At 41.2% G+C, this 20,504-nt stretch overlaps 1 protein-coding gene across 1 annotated transcript in view; it reads left to right on the top strand.

The window, feature by feature from the left end:
- Window positions 1-20,504, top strand: part of HEATR1 (HEAT repeat containing 1) — a 36,295-nt gene that overhangs the window by 7,598 nt on the left and 8,193 nt on the right. Inside the window, exons 8-33 of the mRNA XM_080997831.1 lie at window positions 31-164; window positions 588-696; window positions 1,097-1,207; window positions 2,070-2,187; window positions 2,489-2,596; window positions 4,289-4,384; window positions 4,974-5,068; window positions 5,766-5,977; window positions 6,515-6,636; window positions 7,890-8,087; window positions 8,654-8,825; window positions 9,017-9,165; window positions 9,671-9,863; window positions 10,292-10,464; window positions 11,505-11,672; window positions 12,732-12,971; window positions 13,197-13,328; window positions 13,977-14,083; window positions 14,879-15,022; window positions 15,306-15,421; window positions 15,625-15,746; window positions 16,986-17,114; window positions 18,103-18,336; window positions 18,749-18,875; window positions 19,339-19,505; window positions 20,412-20,458. Of these exons, the coding sequence (XP_080853957.1) occupies window positions 31-164; window positions 588-696; window positions 1,097-1,207; window positions 2,070-2,187; window positions 2,489-2,596; window positions 4,289-4,384; window positions 4,974-5,068; window positions 5,766-5,977; window positions 6,515-6,636; window positions 7,890-8,087; window positions 8,654-8,825; window positions 9,017-9,165; window positions 9,671-9,863; window positions 10,292-10,464; window positions 11,505-11,672; window positions 12,732-12,971; window positions 13,197-13,328; window positions 13,977-14,083; window positions 14,879-15,022; window positions 15,306-15,421; window positions 15,625-15,746; window positions 16,986-17,114; window positions 18,103-18,336; window positions 18,749-18,875; window positions 19,339-19,505; window positions 20,412-20,458 (3,723 nt within the window). The remainder of the gene's footprint in view (window positions 1-30; window positions 165-587; window positions 697-1,096; window positions 1,208-2,069; window positions 2,188-2,488; window positions 2,597-4,288; window positions 4,385-4,973; window positions 5,069-5,765; window positions 5,978-6,514; window positions 6,637-7,889; window positions 8,088-8,653; window positions 8,826-9,016; window positions 9,166-9,670; window positions 9,864-10,291; window positions 10,465-11,504; window positions 11,673-12,731; window positions 12,972-13,196; window positions 13,329-13,976; window positions 14,084-14,878; window positions 15,023-15,305; window positions 15,422-15,624; window positions 15,747-16,985; window positions 17,115-18,102; window positions 18,337-18,748; window positions 18,876-19,338; window positions 19,506-20,411; window positions 20,459-20,504) is intronic.

Raw genomic sequence — 20,504 nt, 5'->3', positions numbered from 1 at the left:
GTTGCTTTTGGTGTTTTCTCTTTTGTGCAGGCCGTTTACCTATCTGTGTAATGTTCCCAATGTGATTGCCATCCTTCATGAAATTTCAGCAGCTCACGATGTCAGTCCAATTTTGCATTACCTCTTGCCACACCTAGTTCAATCGGTTATTTATGGAAAAACAGGTATGTCAATGGATTCCTGGCGATTGCTTTTGTGAATGAGATATAGGAGCTCAGGTGTTTGATTTCCCCTTAGAAGCATAATTATTTCGGGGTCAGCCAGCCTCGCAGTGATGGCCAAACTTGGCCCTCCAGCTGTTTTGGGACTACAATTCCCATCATCCCTGACCACTGGTCCTGTTAGCTAGGGATGATGGGAGTTGTAGTCCCAAAAAAGCTGCAGGGCCAAGTTTGGCCATCACTGTGAAACAAGATATTTCTTACAGCGGCATAGAACCAACATAGGACAGAAAATACTACATTCTGCTGTACTGCAGAATTTTATTTGTGCTCCAATACAGTTTAAACATATGGAACTTTTCAATGTAAATGTATTTCTTTCTAAAAAAATTGTTATAATGTATTTATCCTATCTACCTTTTTCAGAAATGGAAGAGAAATCTGACTTGGTTGGTTATGAAACCTCCATAAAACATCTAGAAGCTATAGTTACAAGTATACCTTTAGAAAAAGATTTGGATCATTTATTGGCCTGGTAAGCTAGCCTCTGTTGAGTGAGTTTATTTCTTGTCCTTGGTGATCTGGAGAGCATCAGGTAGATTTTGACTCATTTTCATCTTGCAGTGTGACTTTCTAGAATATATCGGTTGCCTGTTCTAGACACAAGCAGAGATCCATAACTTGGAAAATGAAAACATATTCATATTTTAAGTTCCATTGCATTTATGTGAATAAAAGTAACTGTATAGTGCATTCAGGTTTGGCACTGAGAGAGAAAAGTCCTTTGCATGCAGGCTTGCTATTAAAACGAAGAAGCTCACAAGGGAAATAAAATCTAATTACTAGCTTTTGAAATGAATTGAGAACTGTCAAAATGTAAATGGCTTGTTATATTTCTGTAAGGTGATAATTTATTCATTTTCTTACCACTTCAGTAAATTTCTGGAAGGGTATGTCTCGTATGGTGTAGAGAGTGACTCTGATCCTGGCAAAATGGCTGAGATGAATAAGCAGCTGCTTCCTCTAATCAGGCTTTTTGAAAGAAAGTAAGTGGAGAGAGATGTGTTACCTGTTAAAATCAATATGTCTGTTGTCAGTATTCTGGGGTCATAGGGCAGTGAAGGTCAATGTGCTCCCCTCCAGATGTTCTTGGACTTTACAACTCCCATCATCCCTAGCCAGTGTGGCCAACAGTCAGGAATGATTGGTCCAATATCTGGAGGGGGCACCAGACTGGTTGCTGCTGTCATGGGGCATGGAAAGTATACATGAGCCTTGAATTTGTAACCTAAATGTGTAGGTACTTTACATTTTATGCCCTTGTGCACTTTTCCAAATGTTAGGGGGAGGTTCATTGCCCCAAATCTCTCCTCAAGAGGAAGGTTTTAGCTACCCTGTGCATAAGGCTTCAAGGTGGATGCAAAACAGTGTTCCTTTGGGAGAGGATTTAAAAGCCTGGGTGCAGCCACTGAGTACGTTCTAATGCTCTAAAAGTATTAGGGACTTAATAGCTTGATAGCAGATTAGTTTCTGATTTACAGTAAGCATCTCTTCGGTGTTTTAGATGTATATAACTTATTGCCCTAAATTAAGTGTTTAATACAGGATAATATATGGTCTCCAATGCACTCATTCCATTAGCACAAGGATTTCACCCATACACACATCCCACAGCATTCCCCAATTTGCTTTGGGTGACTGGGGGAACCCCTGGAGCAGAGGAGAGGGAGAGGAAGTTCTGTTGGCAGCCAAAAGTCCTTACGCTGAGGGATCAAGTTTGTTGAATACTGCTCGGTGTCTTTATAATACCTTGAAAATAATTTTTACCTTCCCTGAAACTCAGGGGAATAGACTGCCCTAAAATGCTCTCTGGAAAACATTTTCTTCTTCTTCTTCTGCCTCTGGCAGATATTCTGCAACACTAGATTTGGTACTGGAGGAATATCTGAAAGATGTTAGAAATCAGAAGGAGCAGGATCTCTTCCACCAGTTTATTTCTCTTTCCATGAGTGGTGGTAAATACCAGGTAAGTCAAAGATCCTCGAGATTTCTTCTTTTTAAATGTGTTTCCGTACCAGCATTATAATCAGTGAGTGTGGTAAAAAAAAAATCCTTGTAAAATGAAAGATGACTGCATTGTTATGGCATCTTATCAGTATTGATGAAATCAAGGCATTTTCAGATTTATTATGAATAATATATACATTGCTAACACTCAATCCTTTGTATGTCTACACAGAAGTAGATCCCATTGAGTTCAGTGGGCCTTACTTGTTGTTAAGTGGGTACAGGATTGCAGCTCAAGTAATCTTCATTTGTATCTCTAGTTTCTAGAAGATTCCGATACGTCTCTGCTGCTTAGCCTGAATCATCCGCAGCCAGCGGTCAGAGTTCTGGCTGTTCAGCAATTGAAAGAAATCATTCAAGCATCAAAGGTTTGTTTGCCTTTTGGGTCCCCCCCCCCCCTTTGTTGCACTTTTAAAAATTAGGATGTGAACTGATTTAGCAAGCAGTGTGCCGGTGGCAACAGAAAAATGTACCTTTACAGTAACCAAAGGTAAATTCCCAGTATTTATATCTCATTGACTCTTCATTTTATCTGTTAACATTAAGGGACAGTCAAATCTCTGTTTTCTTCATGTCAGTAAAAAGGTGAAACTGGCTTAATCGGATCCAGAGTGTCCATTTCACAAACAAAAGGGCTCTATTCCTTCACAGAAGGGACTATGATGCAAGGGGAGCTTGAGGAAATTCATAGAATTGTAGATGACCTGAAGGGTCATCTAGTCCAACCCCCTGCAATGCAGGAATCTCCATGACAGATGGCTATCCAATCTCTGCTTAAAAACCTCCAGTTCTGTGGGAGGCAATTTTCACTGATCTCTTTCTCCTGAAGCCACCTGTGCCACCTGTCCTACTGCTCCATATGGTTCCCCAACCCCTGAAGCAAATCTTCATGGCACTGCATTAGGAAGGAGGGGTCATTGACATTCATTCTCCCATCCTACCTTCCTCTTCTAAGTGCAAGCCTAGAATCATAGAGTTGGAAGAGACCACAAGGGCCATCGAGTCCAACCCCATGCCAAGCAGGAAACACCATCAGAGCACTCCTGACATATGGTTGTCAAGCCTCTGCTTAAAGACCTCCAAAGAAGGAGACTCCACCACACTCCTTGGCAGCAAATTCCACTGTCGAACAGATCTTACTGTCAGGAAGTTCTTCCTAATGTTTAGGTGGAATCTTCTTTCTTGTAGTTTGGATCCATTGCTCCGTGTCCGCTTCTCTGGAGCAGCCTGGATCCAACCCATCATTGTCAACAACTACTGGGATGGGTGATTAGAACATAAGAAGCTGCTTTATGCTGTGTCAGACTATTGGTCCATCCAGCTCAGTATTGTCTATGCTGACCAGAAACAGCCCTCCCAGGTTTCTGAAGACATACCTGGAGATTTCAGGGATTGAACCTGCATGTTTGCAACCCACACTGCAGGTTGCGATTCGGCGCTTATGCGCAAAGCGTGATTTAGTGCTTCTGCGCATGCGCGACCGCCGAAACCCCAAAGTATCCGGTTCCGGTATTTCCGTGTTTCGGCGGTCCGTAACCTGAAAAAACACAACCCGAAGCAGCTGTAACCCAAGGTATGACTGTATAGCTCTTCCCCAATCAGACTTCTTCCTTCTTTTGTTATTGTTTTACAACATGCAAGCTACTTCCTAATTTAGCCTCTGAACATGAGCAGTCAACTGTTCTCTCACCACTCCTCCTGGGCCTAGTATTTTGGAGAGGAGCGGAGTTTCTACTATGCTTCACTCTTTCCGATTATTGTGTGTTGAGCATGATGTACAGTCAACGCTGTGAGGCTGATCATGGGAATACAGAAAAGCCTTCGGCTAATTATAGTTTGTGATTATGTCATTAGACACAGTCTGTTGCCATATGATTTCTACAACTGTGATTCTATAGACCATCTGTCTTGCAGCTTACTGTCATAAGTAATGTGTAATTATCTAAATAATATTGTGTCTGCTACTGAACTGGAATTGGCGTTTTACTAAAAGTATTAGTCCACGTCTTTTGAATGTAATTGAATTGTATGATGATTTCTCACCCTTCCTCTCTTTTCAGGAAGGCTTTGACGACTCCTTTATAGAAGAAGCAATTTTAGCACGACTTAAGGATGATAATCTAGATGTGATTATGTCATCTCTTGGTACATTGGAGGTAGGCCTTCATCTCTTCAAGGGCCCAGAAATTCTTGGTATTTATTATCATTTGTGATTGCCTGACTTACGATGGCATGCGTTTCTGGAAAAGCATTCTTTTTTCGGTATCGGCCATGCAGTAAGATAAACATACTAAAGTATGTTTGATAGTTCTCAATTTCATCACTTATTCTTAGGTTGCAGTCCTATCACAATGCATTTGAGAGCAAACGTAGACAGTTCTTACGCTCAGGAGTTAAAGTGTTTAGATAGTTATTCCAGGTTGTGGGTGTAGATATCCTCTTAACATGTTATGGCTTTGTTCACTTAGTTTTAGTGGAGACCAATGTTCTGTCTTGCCACTAAATTAAAATTCAAGAGATTTCCTTTTCTCTCCCTTGAAAGAGAGGAGTTTAATAACAATATTCACAGAGCAATCTAGAAATCCCTAGGTTTTTCTCTTCAAAAGCAATTTCCCATGAATATAAAATGCACTTCTTGAAAATATTTTTTAGTAAACCTGAAATTTTGCTTTAGACCTACACAATTGCTTCTAGTTTTTGTCCATGCATATGTGGGGTTTTTTATACTGGTTCCTTTTTTTCTAGACCTGGTTGCTTAATTCAAAGACTTTTGATGAACAAATTGGCTTCAGTCTGTTGTGTCTTTTTGAAAGAGCTGACCTCTCAAAGGATGAAAAATGGTAAGTGTTCATTTTTACAGTTCCCTTTTGGATTCTTTAAAGGCAACCTTTGCTAAGGGTCTCTTCATACCTTCTCAGAATTTTAGTTATTTTACAAATTTCATTTAATTTCTTGTCTGGAGATCAGGTTATACAATGCACTTTGCTGATTTAGCGGCATATTGTTACTTACTTTATTCTGGAATTATTGTGTATTGAAGGAATATGAATTAAGTGGTTCCCATCTGACAGAGACTTCTGCTGGCATTTGCTGATTTCCCCCTTTCCTCTGCAGCATCTTCTTCAGAGGGAAACTCCAGAATAGTGTGGCAGGTGGCACTGGGGAATTGACAAATATCTCATCCCCGTTTCTTCCACTGGATTGAAGCCAAGGATTCAGTTCCTCAAAAAGAGGCAGTGGCAGGTTTCCTAGCAATAAACAAAGAGTTAAATATATAGCATCTTCCATATCTTCAAGCATATAATGCAAGAAATTGGGATTTGTGTTTTAGAGCATAACGTTTCTCCAAACAATACAAAACTTGTGTTAATAAGCTCTGCTAGTAGATGCTCTTCAGCAATGCAGTCATCAGCTTCCATCATATTAAATAACATGCCAATATTAAAATATTTTAGGAAGGGGAAGTGTGTTGCAAAACTTGCTTTTGGAGATGTGGTCTAAAAATACCCATTGTTCGTTCTTCCATGTGTGTGCCAGGTGCAAGATCCTGGAGACTGCAATACACCTTTTAATCAAAGAAGAGATTCTTAAAGAGAATAAAGAGCTCTTAAACCAATTAGTCCTAAAGGCGCTGCCATTTATAGTCATAACCAGCAGTGATTCTAACACTGCCGAATGGAAAGTAGCACTTTGTGTGGCAGATTCTGGTCTTTGCTCCCTACATCCTTTGCTGAAAGGCTGGCCACAAGGTAAGCCGTTAAAAATAAAAAGATGGGTTCCTAAAATAAGTGACACAGGCTTTTTGGTAGCATTATTCACAGTGGTAGCATTATTCACAAGATAACAAACTTACATTTTTCTTTTAAAAATGCCCGAAAAATGTGGCTCAAAAAGAAGCAAGATGTTTTTGGTTTAGTTATTTTTTTATTGTTCAGAAACATTTTATCAGTAAAAACTTAGGTTGTAGTCAAACAAAATTTACAATAGCATTTTCTGCATTCAGGGCATATAAAATTTTATTTTTAAAGTGTGCATGATACAAAGAAGAAAGGCTTTGGCAACATGGAATAACTTCCTACAGTAAGAAAAAGGCAGGGATAAATGTACAGTTGATATGACTTTAGAAAAACATCAATGACATTGCATTTTTGAACATGAAGTGAAGAAGACTATGCTGAAGGCAAAGGTTTTGCAGAATTTAGGCAGTCTGCCATTGTCTTTAACCATACTGGATTTGATGTTGTGTCTGATATATTAATGCTATTTTTTGCTTTTTGGTGAAATAGCTTTCAAAAAGGTGGTTAAAGTTTCTAAGTCAGAAGACGTGATAGGTGCATCTAATGCAAAACTGATCAGCCTCTTGTCAGAGAACCTAAATTCAGAGGATTCTTCCTTCACTTTACAAATGGTATGTTTGTAATTGACAATATTCTTTTAAATAAAAAGCTGTTATTTAAGTTGTATGACCAGTAGATATAAAAGATGCTTGATCACAGGCATTATCACAATAAAGCAACTCATAGATTGGGAAGATGCAAAGTGTAGTTATTGAAACCCAGATTGAATGATGGACACGGAATACTTAATTTGCACAATTTGCACTGCCTCACATTGAAGGAAATATGCAGAACAAGCATATGCGAAGCTCCCTTGAGCAAAATTATTGTCCCTGATATGGTCTGCTCTGAACAGCAGCAACACCCCATGGTCCCTCGGGCCATTTATTTATTTTAAAAAATTATACCACCTCCTATTTTAAAAGCTCTAAGCAGTTTCTATAAAAATGAACGCAACAAAAATCCAACAAAGTTCAGTAACATTTCCTTAAAAAAGCAAAATGCCAGTTGTATCTCACAAATAAAATTGAGCAGTGTACAAAGACATGTTAAAAATTAAGAGTTACATTCCAGGGAAACTTGTGTAAACAGATACCTTTTTAAGAGGGCTTTAAAGACTTATCACTGTTTGCCTCATGAATTACCGAAGAGAGAATGTTCTGGAGACTGGTTACTAATGATATGAGTGATGGCCACCAACTTGGAGGACTTCAAAAGAGAATTAGACAAATTCATGGAGGGGAAAGGATACTAGCCATCATGGCTGTGCTCTGCGTCCGTAGTCAGAGACAGTAACACTTCTGAGCACCAGTAGCTGAGAACCTCAAGAGAGGAGAGTGTTTAGGTCCTGCTTGCCACAGGCATCTGTGAGAACAGGATGCTGGGACACTGGCCTGATCCAGCAGGCTATTCTTTATGCTCTTAAAACACCTTCCCATCTGTAGCTCATTTTATATGTTAAAACCAGGTTCTGTATATGGCATGTGGAGAAGCCAAAACACAGATATTGGCCAACCTTCTTTCTAAAGAACTACAGTGGTACCTCGGGTTACATACGCTTCAGGTTACAGACTCCGCTAACTCAGAAATAGTACCTCGGGTTAAGAACTTTGCTTCAGGATGACAACAGAAATCGTGTTCTAGCGGCGCGGCAGCAGCAGGAGGCCCCATTAGCTAAAGTGGTGCTTCAGGTTAAGAACAGTTTCAGGTTAAGAACGGACCTCTGGAACAAATTAAGTACGTAACCAGAGGTACCACTGTAATGTTACTATATATATATATATATATGAATGAAAATTTACCTGTGTTTTCATTCCCTTTCAAGGTGGAAGGTCTCATCAGTATTGCTGAGGAGTCTCATTCAGGGCTACAGAAGATAACCGCTCACATTATCAGCTCTGTTCTTGTCCAGTCCTGCTGCAGTAGATCGCAAGCAGAAGAGTGTCGTTTGCCACTGGCTTTGAAGGTCTTCTATCTTTTGAGGAGAAAAGTACAAAAATTTGAAGACACTTACCATGCGGAGGTGAGGACTCCTGAGTTTGTAAGCTTGACTGAAAGAAACTGAGAATTAGGCAGGAAACAGAAGGGATGTTTGTTCTGTGGTAGATACTTCTAAAATCTGTTGCATAGTAGTAGGCAGCTGCATTAAGACTTACCTGTATCACTTCAGCTTTCAATGAGAAGTGTTTTTGCTTTCTTTCCAGTACAGCTCTAAACTTGCACTGGTGTACGGTTACAATGCTTAAAACTAATCTAAAACAACCTTGTTTTGGCAAGGTGCTCCTTGGGCAGTGCGAAGGAAGACCTGTGCCTAGCAAAAAGGGGAAGGGGAAATTGTAGGCTAGAGGAGCATACCGAGGTCCTTTCCTGAAAGTCAGATGTTTGCATCTTCAGGGAGAGAAGCACACAGTGGAATTGGAAACATGCATTCTTAAGTTTTTAGGATAATTAACTCAAGGTTTATTTTGAATAGCAACATTCATTTGGGGCTTCTGAATTTAAAGACAGGTGTTTCTGGTATGCATTGCTCTTTAAAAAAAAATGAAGGCAGAGGGGGCTACATATAAATAGCGATGTTTTCATTTTCAGGCATTTCTCTGCGATTTCACATCTCACAGTGACCTGCTCTTAGAGGCATTAACAACATATATACAAAAGTTAAATGCTGGAGAAGCTGTGGCTGTAGAAGATTCTGTCTTGCTCGTCGTTTGGCTCAGAAGCTTTATTCAAGGCCTGCTGCCTCCAGATTCCTTTTCGAAAGGTGACTTTTTGGTTGCAAAATGATACTTTTTAAAAAGTCCTGTTGTAATTGCTATGCTCATTGCATCACTGCACATCGTTTTCTAAAGAATGTGGATCGTGGAATGGTGACCAGTGCTAGATTTGTGGCCTGCAGAAAGCCTTGTTCTCTTCTGATCAGTCTTTGCTCCCTTTTTCTGTGCATTCATACAGATGAGTTGTGGTGGAACCCTGAAACTTTAAGTGAAGCGAGCAAAAACTACTTACACCTGCTGTTGGAGCTCTTTGACATTCTGGTCCGTGGAGCCAGTGAGGGAATCTATGCTGATCATTTTCGTGCAATGATGAAACTTCTGTTTCAGGTACCTTGTCCCTTCCTCCACCACCCACACCCTCCCAGCCGATTTAAATCCATATATCTTAGAACTTTTTTTCTGGTTTTTAGTCTAATTCATGCACTTTCAATACATTTATTTAAAATACAGTGGTACCTCAGGTTACATACGCTTCAGGTTACAGACTCCACTAACCCAGAAATAGTACCTCAGGTTAAGAGTTCTGCTTCAGGATGAGAACAGAAATTGTGCTCTGGCGGCGTGGCAGCAGCAGGAGGCCCCATTAGCTAAAGTGGTGCTTCAGGTTAAGAACAGTTTCAGGTTAAGAACGGACTTCCGGAACGAATTAGGTACTTAACCCAAGGTACCACTGTACTCATTTGGTCGAAGTTTTGCTGTAAGTTAGTTCCAGTAAAATGAAATGTAGGCGTTCGCCCTGTCAAAACCAGAAGAAAGCAACAAACAACTGATGGGTTTGTGTGTGCGCACACACACCTGCGCACATTCAGGACTTTCCTTTTTTAATTTGAAGGTACATTTGAAAAGTCCAGAGCATGAATTCAGATTCCTCTCAGTCTTATGGACGTACAGTTACAACCTTTCAAATCAGCTGAACGTTGTGATGGATGCCGTGCAACAGACTCGGGCTTTGTACATCGGGCACGCCATGCTTGCATCGCAGTCTGTGCAGAGGAAAAGACAACTGACACCAGCAAACTCCCCAGGTACTGCGCACTGGTCTTTTTGTCATATTTTGCAAGATTTCCTCACCCGTTAGGAAGGTGATTTAGGGGGACAAACATGGCGCATAGAAACAGAGGGAACCTGGAAGGTGGGCATAGACAAGGAGATGTAAATTAGTCTGTGGAGGGCAATTATCTGCAAGGACCTTTATGCAAACCTAGCCAGGGCACTTAATTCAGTAAATGTGCTGAAATCCTGAACAAAGGCAACACCCTTGTGTTACTTGCCTATTTATTTACAACTGTTCATCAGGATGCTCACAGAAAGATGGGGGTAGAATGTTTCTGAAATGCAGCAATTGGCTAGATAAATCAGATTTCTAATGGAAAGTTTGTTAGCAAGTTGTTGTTGTTGTTTTAACAATTGTTAACCATCATTTTTTTAACTGTTTCCTTTTCTCCCTTTCCAGTGGTCATAGCTTTGCTGATCAATTTGGGAAGTCCTGTGAGAGAAGTACGAAGAGCTGCTGTAAACTGCCTTCATTCCTTAAGTGGAATAAAAGAATCTGTATTTCATCAAATCATTCATAATTTAGTGCAGAAAGCTGAGGAGATAATATCTGACCAAAATTACATAATCCAGGTAAGCCTCGGTGGCAAAATACTGTGTTACCTGTTTTGAATCGGACATTCACCATACTTGTTTGTCTCCCAGTGATTCTGGCACTGGATGATACTACCATCTTCAGGAGACAAGTTTTTCAAGAAAACTTCGGACAAGGGTTTGACTAGGAGGCACCACCCAACTTCCTCTCTAAAGCCATCCTTTTTCCTGCATTGGTTAGAGAAGGTTATAGATGACAGTAGCCACATTTGAATGATCAAATAAGATGAGATGTGTGAGGTTTTTTGCATCCACATTTGGGCCTCTTGCTTCTGCTATGAGAGTCAAGCCAGGAAGCTGCAGCTAGCCATAGGTGACAGTTGCATCCAAAATAGGAAACTACAGTTATTGGCTTTCAAACAGCTAGAATAAGAAGTGATGATTTAAAGCTGGCTTCCACTTTGTGCTTAAGAAGTGGAAACAATGGTTAACAGGAGCTTCCTCACATGAAGGGAGGAGTGAAGTGGGAGTAAAGGGATTGCATTGAGGGTTCATAAAGATGGTACATGTCTCAGCTTATTAAGCTAAGATTTGATTGTCCAAGTAATGTGAGTAGTGTCTGACTTTCTCATTGGGGAGTTTAATGCTTTTATCCAGCATTCCTACAGAGGCACTGGTCTCTGAGCCCCCAATGAGCTCCATCTAGTTGCTGACCCAGATCAGCTCACTGGTATCCTGAGGAACTGAGGATGGTGAAATGGCAAAGTAGGCATCTAGGGTGCAGATGGCAGAAAACACGTAATGACTCACTGAACGCTGGTGTGAGCCCATTTGCAGTCTTACTCTGTGGCAGCATTGTCAGCTACAACAATATACTTCTTTATCACCATTCCATCTGCTCAGTAGCATCTGATGGTGAAGGGATCTTGGGAAAAGTGTTTCCCGGTCTCAAACATTCCAATTTGGGGCAAGGGGGTGGTGTCCAGACTACTCAGAACTGTGTTGGATAATACTGATTATACAGCTATTGTGCTGAATAGTTCCTGAATGCCTTCCTCCCCTTTTGTTTTATAATTTAGTGCCTTCATAATTTGTTTGAAGTACAACAAACTCAACACAAGCAAAAGACGCAGCAGCAGAAGTTGTCAGGAGCACTGGAAGCATTACTTAAGTGTGTGCAAACCACCAAATGTCCTTCATACGTTGCAAGGAACCTGATGAAAATTCTTCTTGAAGTCAACGGCCAGGTGTGTGGAACGCATTATGTCAAGCTTTTGAAAATGTGCTTGCCCATCTGGAAGCATTTTGTTGTGGAGTGGAACCTTGCTGTTCCTAAACTAAATCATGACTTAGATTATTTTGTTCCACAAAATGTGGAATGTGCACATTTCAGCTACACGTGCATATTTCAGCTACAGTCAAACCAAATGGCTCCATTTTCAAACATTTCAGCTCCCTAACGCAGAAACCCCGGAAATAAATGCTCCAGTTTTCGAATGCTTTTCAGGAGCCGAATGTCCAGCACGGCTTCCGCTTGAGTGCAGGAAGCTCTTGCAACCAATCGGAAGCTGCACCTCGGTTGTCAAACGTTTTGGGAACTGAACTGCCTTCCGGAACGGATTGTGTTCAACAACTAGGGTTTGACTGTAAATGCAAATTTTGCATTCTAAACTAAGATGTAGAAATATGGGGGCGGGGAGCTAAGATTTGTTCTGTCTGTTCCTGCAAATGCTGTATTACTACCTCAAATCACTGTGTGGTAAACTGTGATGCTCCTTTGGAGGTGCCCTTTACATTGCAAATTAAAATCCAAAGTATGGAAATTTGAGTGGGTGGGTGTGCTTCTAATTTTTCCATCAGTTTGCCAAATATGCCAAACTGAAGCATATGTAGCAAGGGAATAACACATGTGTAACTTCTTTGGGATCAGCCAACCTTGACCCTCTTCTGAACTTTTCTCTTAGGAGTCTACATCTGGGGTCACCAGCATGGCACCCCTGGACCCATATGTGAACTCAGAGACTTCTCTTACACCCACAGGGTCCTCTCCACCTGCTGAAATAAGCCTTGAAAGAAACATTCTTTTGTAGCCAATATAATAGGTTGAGTGGGGTGGGTGAAAAGGTGTCTATGGCAGTTTCTTCATTTTGAAGATGTTTCCATGGGCTCAAAAGGGTTGGTGACCCATAAATATTTTGCCTTCGGGTACTTCTGTTGCACGACTCTATGCCCTTCGAATGTAAAATGTATATTTCTGAATGCTTGTTAAAGAGAGAGTTGATCTTGAACACCTTTTCTGCTTTCAGGTGGTGCTTTCTCACCTGCTGCCTGTCCTGGATCGATTATTGGAGAAAGCTCTTAAGGGATCGGAGGGGATGTTAAAAGATGAAGCTCTTCTTCTGCATTTCATCCTTGGGAAGTACAATGAGCATTCGGCTGCCCTCCTTTGCACAAATCAGCGCTGTCTGGATTTGTTCATCAAAGCTCTGCACGTCTCACAGGAAGTCTACAAAGGATTGACTTTCCAGATTAGAGCTCTTGGGCAGGTGAGAGAGGGGCCGATTGAGAGTCCCCGTAGTTCTTCCCAGTGGAATTCAGTATGTTGAACCTTTAAAAATGGGAGAGTTCCTCTTCACCCGCCCCCATTTATCAACAAAAGGTACCCACATCTCTAAAGTGGGAATAGCACTGATCCTTTTCTTTCAGGATGTGAGCAAAATGCATACAAAGGAATGTTTTTACACAAATTATGCTCTTTTTGTCATTTCTAGATTACAAAACCATTCTTTGCCGCATTGCCAGATGGGAAGGTTCAACAAAAGATATTGGGAGTTTTGTTTGATTTACTGCTAAATTGCAAAAATCCACTTTGTGCACAGACAATCGGCAGTGTTTTTAAAGGGGTAAGGTGGTCTTAATCTCTTGGGATGATGAGAGTATCCTCTTGCTATTTTGAATTAGTCTATATACAATCATGATAGGATGATTGTGTTTACACTGTATAAATTGCATATTGCATTGCTCTCAACTTGGTGCTCCATGAAAACTAACGAATACATGAGTGCTAAATTATGAGATTAAAAGCATGGAACAGTTATTAGAACGATAGTCCAGAAATAGTCTTGCATATTTGAGTGTGTGCATATGTGTCATTGTAAAGCAAAAAATAATATTGCGGGGAAGTTTTTCATAGCAGTTTCTCCTTTCAAAGCAAATAAATATAAATGTATTTAACAAAGTTGCTGTTTCCATATAAGTATGGAGTTCTTTGGTTGTCTTTGAGTTGTGCTCAAAGAGCAAATTTTTTTCCTTTTTTTATTTTAAAAAAACATGCTTTTAACTAATTTTCAAAAAGAACATAAAAATATATAGTGCCTTCCTCCCTGCCTCCCTTCCCCGAAATGCAAAGTCTTACAGGGGAACATTATTCTAAAGTTGTAAGTGTGAGTCCAGTGGATGCCACTGTACTTTGTGTTCTGTTGAGTATGTGATGAAGGGATACCATGTCTCTATAAAATCATCCAAATATTTCTTTCTTGTATAATGTTTAGATTTCAGTTGATGCTGAGCAAGTTAGTGTAGAATTGGAACCTTTACCGAAAACTAAGAATGTGGCTACTGTTCACCAGACAAGAAGGCAGAAGATGCAGCAGCAGAGGTACAAGGCAATAGAACGCAAAAAAGCCATTTGCAAATCTGTGTGCATTCATGAATTAACATGATTAATATTAAGAATAATTTATTAATCACCTTCTGCACAGTTATCTCAAGGCAGTGTGCGATACAAGCGGCAAAAAACAGCTAAACTAAAACAAAATAGACAGTCATGGCAATGATCCATTTATCTAGCAAGGAAAGCCCACTGGAACAAAAACGTCTTCTCTTGTTTCTGGAAACAGGCAGTAGGTGCCTCCCGAATCTCAGCAGGATTGGAGACATTGGGCCAAGATTGATGGAGATCCTACTCATTAGGTGGTCCTTGCATTGATTCTGAGGCTGCTCTGAAAAACAGCACATATATCCAGGGATATCTGTGCAGCCAATCGGAAGCCACGCTTTGGTTTCCAAACGTTTTGGAAGTCAAATGGACTTCCAGAACACATTCTGTTTGAGAATCAAGTAACAACTGTACAATTAACCGGAAATATTGTCCAGTTGCCTTTCTTCCCATTTGTGACCCATCTACTTTTTGAGATTATTGACATTGCTCACTGTAGTGTCCCCAACCTAATAGGACTGATTAACAATTTTTAGATACTGTGAACACTTTTGTATCATGCAGGCATCCAGTCCAGTCTCGACTACAAAGAAATTTCGCTTTGGTGTGCTAGTTCTTCATAGACCATTATTTTATTTTATATGGGTTTTTATTCAGATAAACAGTTTCTTTTAGAATTGATGGGCTAAGCTTCTATAAATGGAATTAAATCTCTTCTTTTTCTCCATCCTTCAGAAAAGTTCAGGACCAGGAATGTGGACAAGAAGAAAGCAGTATGAACTGGCACAGAGTCACGCTTATCCTGGAATTGCTGCAACACAAGAAGAAGCTCAAACACCCACAAGCACTGATACCTACTCTCTTCAGCTTGCTGGCTAGGTAATGATTTTTACTTTAGAGGGTGGCAGAACCATAATGGGGGACCATCCAGCCCTTACATGTGAGGGCCTCATAGCACCAGAGTGTCCCTGTGGAGACTGGTCAGAAAAATAAAGGGACCTGATGGAGATTCTCTACTTTGCCCCCTGTCATGGATGTGTCCCAAACCAGTATATATGTACCTGGTGACTCAGCAGTTGCCAAATAGCCACCTTCTGATCGCTACCCTGCAAAGACTGTTGTTCTCCAGCATTGCTTTTTAACTGCCTTTCTGAATTACCAGATGCCTGGAACCTTCCGCAGAACATGAAAATCTGGAATACACAAAGCAGCTAGTACTTGGTGGTCTGTTGAACATTTGTCAGAAACTGTCCCCAGATGGTACCAGGATAAAAGCAGGTAAAGAAAAAAGACGTTTAGTTTTGGATCCCATGTATAAAAGCTTGCCCCAGGCTTTATATACACTTATGCCTTTAAAAAATAAAAAAGGTGGTTAGTACGAAAACATCATATATTGGCATGTGAATATAAGTATAACAAGGCTTGTTTCTAATATTGAATTAAGCCTGGCTGTGCTTTCAGTCTTTGCTTTGCTTTTCGAGGTATCCTTGATGAAGAGAAGTTCAATGTCGAGCTGGTAGTCCAGTGCATCCGGGTTTCAGAGATGCCTCAGACCCATCACCATGCTTTGCTCTTGCTGGGTGCAGCTGCAGGAATGTTTCCTGTGAGTACAGGCTCTGCCTTTTTCCTCCTCCTTCTCATGGCTGTTATCAGGGAATGGAATTGAAATTGGTTTCTAAGAAGAAGCAAGACTCACCCCTCCACTCCTTTTTTTTTTTTTTTTTAAAAAGATAATCTTCTGGTGTTCCTCTGTGCATTGATTCTAAATCTTATCTCTTTCCTGAGCCATTCCTATGCTTGAAACAGCTTCCCATTTTTGCTTTTCAAGTTGCCTCCTTCAAATCTGATGTCATTGTCACAGCCTTCTTTGGACCACTCTGACCTCCCCAAACCTCACTCTCCTCCACCCCCGTACTCCATCAATCCCTGAATTCTCCCAGAATTCCCATTGTTTTTGTTTCTGGACACAGACTTGTCACTTCTCTGTTCTGAATGGCACTTGCCTCTTAATGATGCAGTGTTGAAGAGCTACTTTTGCTTTCTTCTGCTTCATAAGAAATGCTGTTCTCCTCTCACAGCAGCAAGAAACTCAGCAAGCCTTGTATTGGTAGATGGGAGGGCCCATCTCTATGCCACATATTTCTGTGTTTACCCAGCAGCACCTATGGTGTTTTTTTAAAAAAAGAAATGCAGAGACTTTTGCTGCCAAGATAGGTTCACTCTCTTGCTATGGGGTTAGAGTGTGAATGTGCAAATGTAGGAAAAGATAGCCAGTTCTCATAAAGCCATTTGGAACCACTCACTTAAGTTTTCAGTAGAAAGGAAGGCGTAATGGGTCATGAGAAGGGGTTTATTTCCTTCATGAGCATAAATCACCCCATGGATGAGCTAATCGCAGGTGCAAGGTCAGTCAGTCTTGTTGCTATGGTAAATAGCCTAGTGCCCAGACTATATCTGTGATTAATGTATGTCTGTTCAGTAGTGTTTGTTGCTGTGAGATGGAATCTGTTTCTTGTTATGTCTTGAGTTGCTGGGGTTTATTTGGAGCAACTGATACTTTGTACTTGTATATATCTGCATCTGTGAAAGCCCACAAACTGTATATGGCTACGTCCATAACTGGTTTACTTAGCCTTATCTTCCGCAACAGTAAACTATCCAAACCTTTCTCTCCTGTCATGTGGTGACTGGTACCAGGAGCAACTTCCACTGCGTGTCTCTCTTACCTAAGGTTCCCACCATTTTTAACTGCAAAACAAAAGTGCATTTCAGGATTGAATACTTGAAAAAAAACCCCACAAATTCTAATGTGTTGTGTGAGTGACTGATTTCTCTTCTCCAGGGTAAAGTGCTGCACAACATCATGCCCATTTTCACCTTCATGGGGGCAAATGTCATGCGACTGGATGATGCTTACAGTTTCCAAGTGATTAATAAGACAGTGAAGATGGTCATTCCTGCTCTTATACAGGTGAGCTAATTCAAATCTGGGAATGGGTCACTGAAATACCTTAAGAAAGACCTTGCTGGCTAACTTTCCATTAAAAATAATTTAGTTCGGTTTTCCATACTTGATATAGAACCCCCCAACCCATTTTCGATAGAAACAGTAAAAAAAATATGGTGCTGAATGTACTTTTAGTGTTTAAGTTTTCTATGGTAGTCAACCCAGAATAAAATTTTACATGGTACAATTATTGTACATGGTACAAGAATGGAGGAACTGTGCAGCCAGAGGGTAGATTATTCTTGATAAAAAGGATAGTGGTGGTTAAATAGCACAGGGCAAGTAACTTCAGGAAAACAATACATTGCAGTGTTCATATTACAACTTTCTTTCCAGTCATTCACTCTTTATGTCTTTAAGTGGCTACCTAGTCTAACCTAATCCAAACATCTTGCAAAAGTAGAACTCAAAAAATAACTTACTAGAAAACCATCTTCTGGCTTGAAATTGTACTGAGCCTTATGCCCTGCAAGTCCTCTCTGAAGGTTCTGTATTTTCCCAGTGCAAGATAAACATTAGGGGGAGTCAATGCGGTGCCCTCTGGGTGTTGTGAGTGGTCAGGGATGATGGGAATTGTAGTCCAACTGATCTGGAGTGCAAGACCAAGTTGGCTATGCCTGTACAGTCAAGTGAGTGCACCTGGGTATTCAACAAGTTATACTGTTCTCTTGAGTCTTGGATCAGGCCTGACTTCCCTTCTCCTACTGTCTTCTTGCCTCCAGGACTCACCATTAGCACATACAAGCGCACCGATGCCTTTTTAAAATGGATAATTCCCTCTCCAGGTCTTCTTGAACATGATCATATATTGAAGTTTTCCTGCTGCAACTGCAACTTGGGGTTTTCCTTTGTGTTTGGGGAAGGCCTGTTTTTCTATGGCCTACAGCAAAATGCTGTTCAGGTTGCAGTTTGTACGTACAACATGTTAATTCTTTAAATGTTTCCTTCGTAGGCCGAGGAGGATGGAGGTTCTTCAGAAACTCCAGGGAATGTGGAAGGGGTAGTGGTTAAAATAATCCGCGTGTTTGTGGATGCTTTGCCTCACGTTCCTGAGCATCGGCGTCTCCCAATCCTAGAGCAGCTAATAAGCACTTTGGGAGGGGAGCGGTTTCTCTGGATTCTTCTCGTATTGTTGTTCGAACAGCATGTGACAAAATCTGTGGCTGCAGTAGCCAATGGAGAGAAGGTAAGAGGTGTCTTCTGTTGCATATTCTTTGTTTAAAACCTTGATCGTCTGAAGGGGCGGTACTGGTGGCCCCTTTTGCCGAGCCTTTAGTGTGACAGTCTCTTCCCTGTGGAACTCCTTGCCAGTAGAAATTTGGCAGCAGGTCAGCCCTGATTTCTTTTAGACATTGTGCAATTCTGCTGTTCAGAACAGGCCTTCAGAACTTAGGGAAAAAATTATCAGCCAATTTTGTTGATGTGCCATTGATGCTTTTGCTGATATGATTATTGTAGAAGGGTTATGTTTTTGTGTCATATATACTGTGTGGGTTTTTTAGTGAAAGTGTGGTGTGGGTGGCTAATTCCTTTTTTGAAATAATGCAAGTTTCTCCCTTACTAATCATCTCCTACCCAAAATCTTCTTACTTATACAGGACGCTGTTTTGGAGACTGATACAGAATTCTGGATTTCCGTATGCTGCGAATTTAGCGTAATCCAACAGTTACAGAGTTTGATGAAAGTCCTGGGCTATTTAACAAAGCTGCCAGAGAACAAAGAAGGTAATTGCGGGGGGGGGGGCACCTTCCACGCCTTTTGCCTAAATACAATCCAGTTGGGCAGAACCATTGGATTGAAACCAGATGCAAGTATTCCTACTGACACTGTTCGTAATCATAAACTCACAGCGCAATCCTATGGAGTGGTGAGATTGACTCTGTCGTCCACCACATCCAAAGCCCTGTCTGCTCATACTGCCGCCAGCACCCTGTACTTTACAAAGAACCCTCACCATCCCAATGTGCACCAAGATAAGTTAAGCAAATAAAACATACGTACCTCAATTTTCAGAATTAATTCATATTACAAAACAGCTTTTCAAGTTGCGCATCTCCCCCCCCCCCAAAAGTGTAAGACTCTATGCCCTTCCTCCTATTGAGATATTTTAATCTAGAGTTTATAGGGATGTTAAAACTCATTTTCTTGTCTTGGAAAATCAATGCTATTTGCTGGATACTTTCACAGAGGACCCTGGGCAAAAGAAATCGAGGCTCCCCAAGAAAAAACCACAGAGGCAGGAAACGGAGCTCTTTGATGTGGAGTCTCACTCTGGCAAACAGCTGAGGCACTTCAAATTCCTGTCCATCTCCTTCATGTCACAGCTCCTGGCTTCACACAGTTTTGTGAAAATGGTAAGGCACGCAGATCTTTTGAAGGGCTTTCTGTGGTTCCTTTTCCAGTTGTGGATTTGCATGTAATTAATATCATTTTCTGTGAAACTCACAGAAATGTTTTTCCCCTCTTGACTGCAGCTTCAAGTTTGCTGTTAGGAACTAACAGTTAGGACTGTTTGCTGGTAGGAACTGGAAGTGTACCTTGAACATTGTGCACAAAATAAATTCAGGCTTACTTGCCTGTAAGCAAGGACTGCCAACCTAGCAGTTCGAAAGCACGTCAAAGTGCAAGTAGATAAATAGGTACCGCTCCGGCGGGAAGGTAAACGGCGTTTCCGTGCGCTGCTCTGGTTTGCCAGAAGCGGCTTAGTCATGCTGGCCCCATGACCCGGAAGCTGTACGCCGGCTCCCTCGGCCAGTAAAGCGAGATGAGTGCCGCAACTCCAGAGTCGGCCACGACTGGACCTAATGGTCAGAGGTACCTTTACCTTTACCTAAGGACTGCTTACACAAAGAGAAAACTACAATAATAGGGGGGTTTCTGGCTGGGTGTCTTGGGAAGGGAGGTCAGGAACCCAAGCAAGGCACATACAGAGGGGAAGAATTCAATGTAGCACTATGGCAGTTGTTCCATTGCATTTCAGCTTGCTATATGAAACAATCCCCTTTCTTCCCCCCGCTCCCAAGCTGTCTGGAGGTTCTGCCGACACACCCTGACCAATCTGGGGAGCATGCAGAGAGGAGACATCCTTGCACAGGTTTCTGCTAGCAGGACTTATTCATTGATTCTGGCCCACTGGTCTTCCCCTCTGATTTTATATTGTGAAATAGCTCAAAGGGAACCTCATTATAATGGCTTACGCAGCAGATCTGTTTTATTTCCACTAGCATGTTGATAATTTTTCTCCCTTCTTTATCACCTAGGTGGTTGAATGTGAAGACGCTGAGGAGTTAAAGGTCTTTGAGCAAAGGTACATTTTGTTTTCCCTTTGGGTGCAAATATAACCACAGATGTAT

This window comes from Podarcis pityusensis (assembly GCF_964106645.2).
Source record: "Podarcis pityusensis genome assembly, chromosome: 3".
In the NCBI taxonomy this organism is placed as follows: Eukaryota; Metazoa; Chordata; class Lepidosauria; order Squamata; family Lacertidae; genus Podarcis; species Podarcis pityusensis.
The sequence above is the reverse complement of the archived record's forward strand: the minus strand, read 5'-3'. Positions and strand labels throughout refer to the sequence as shown.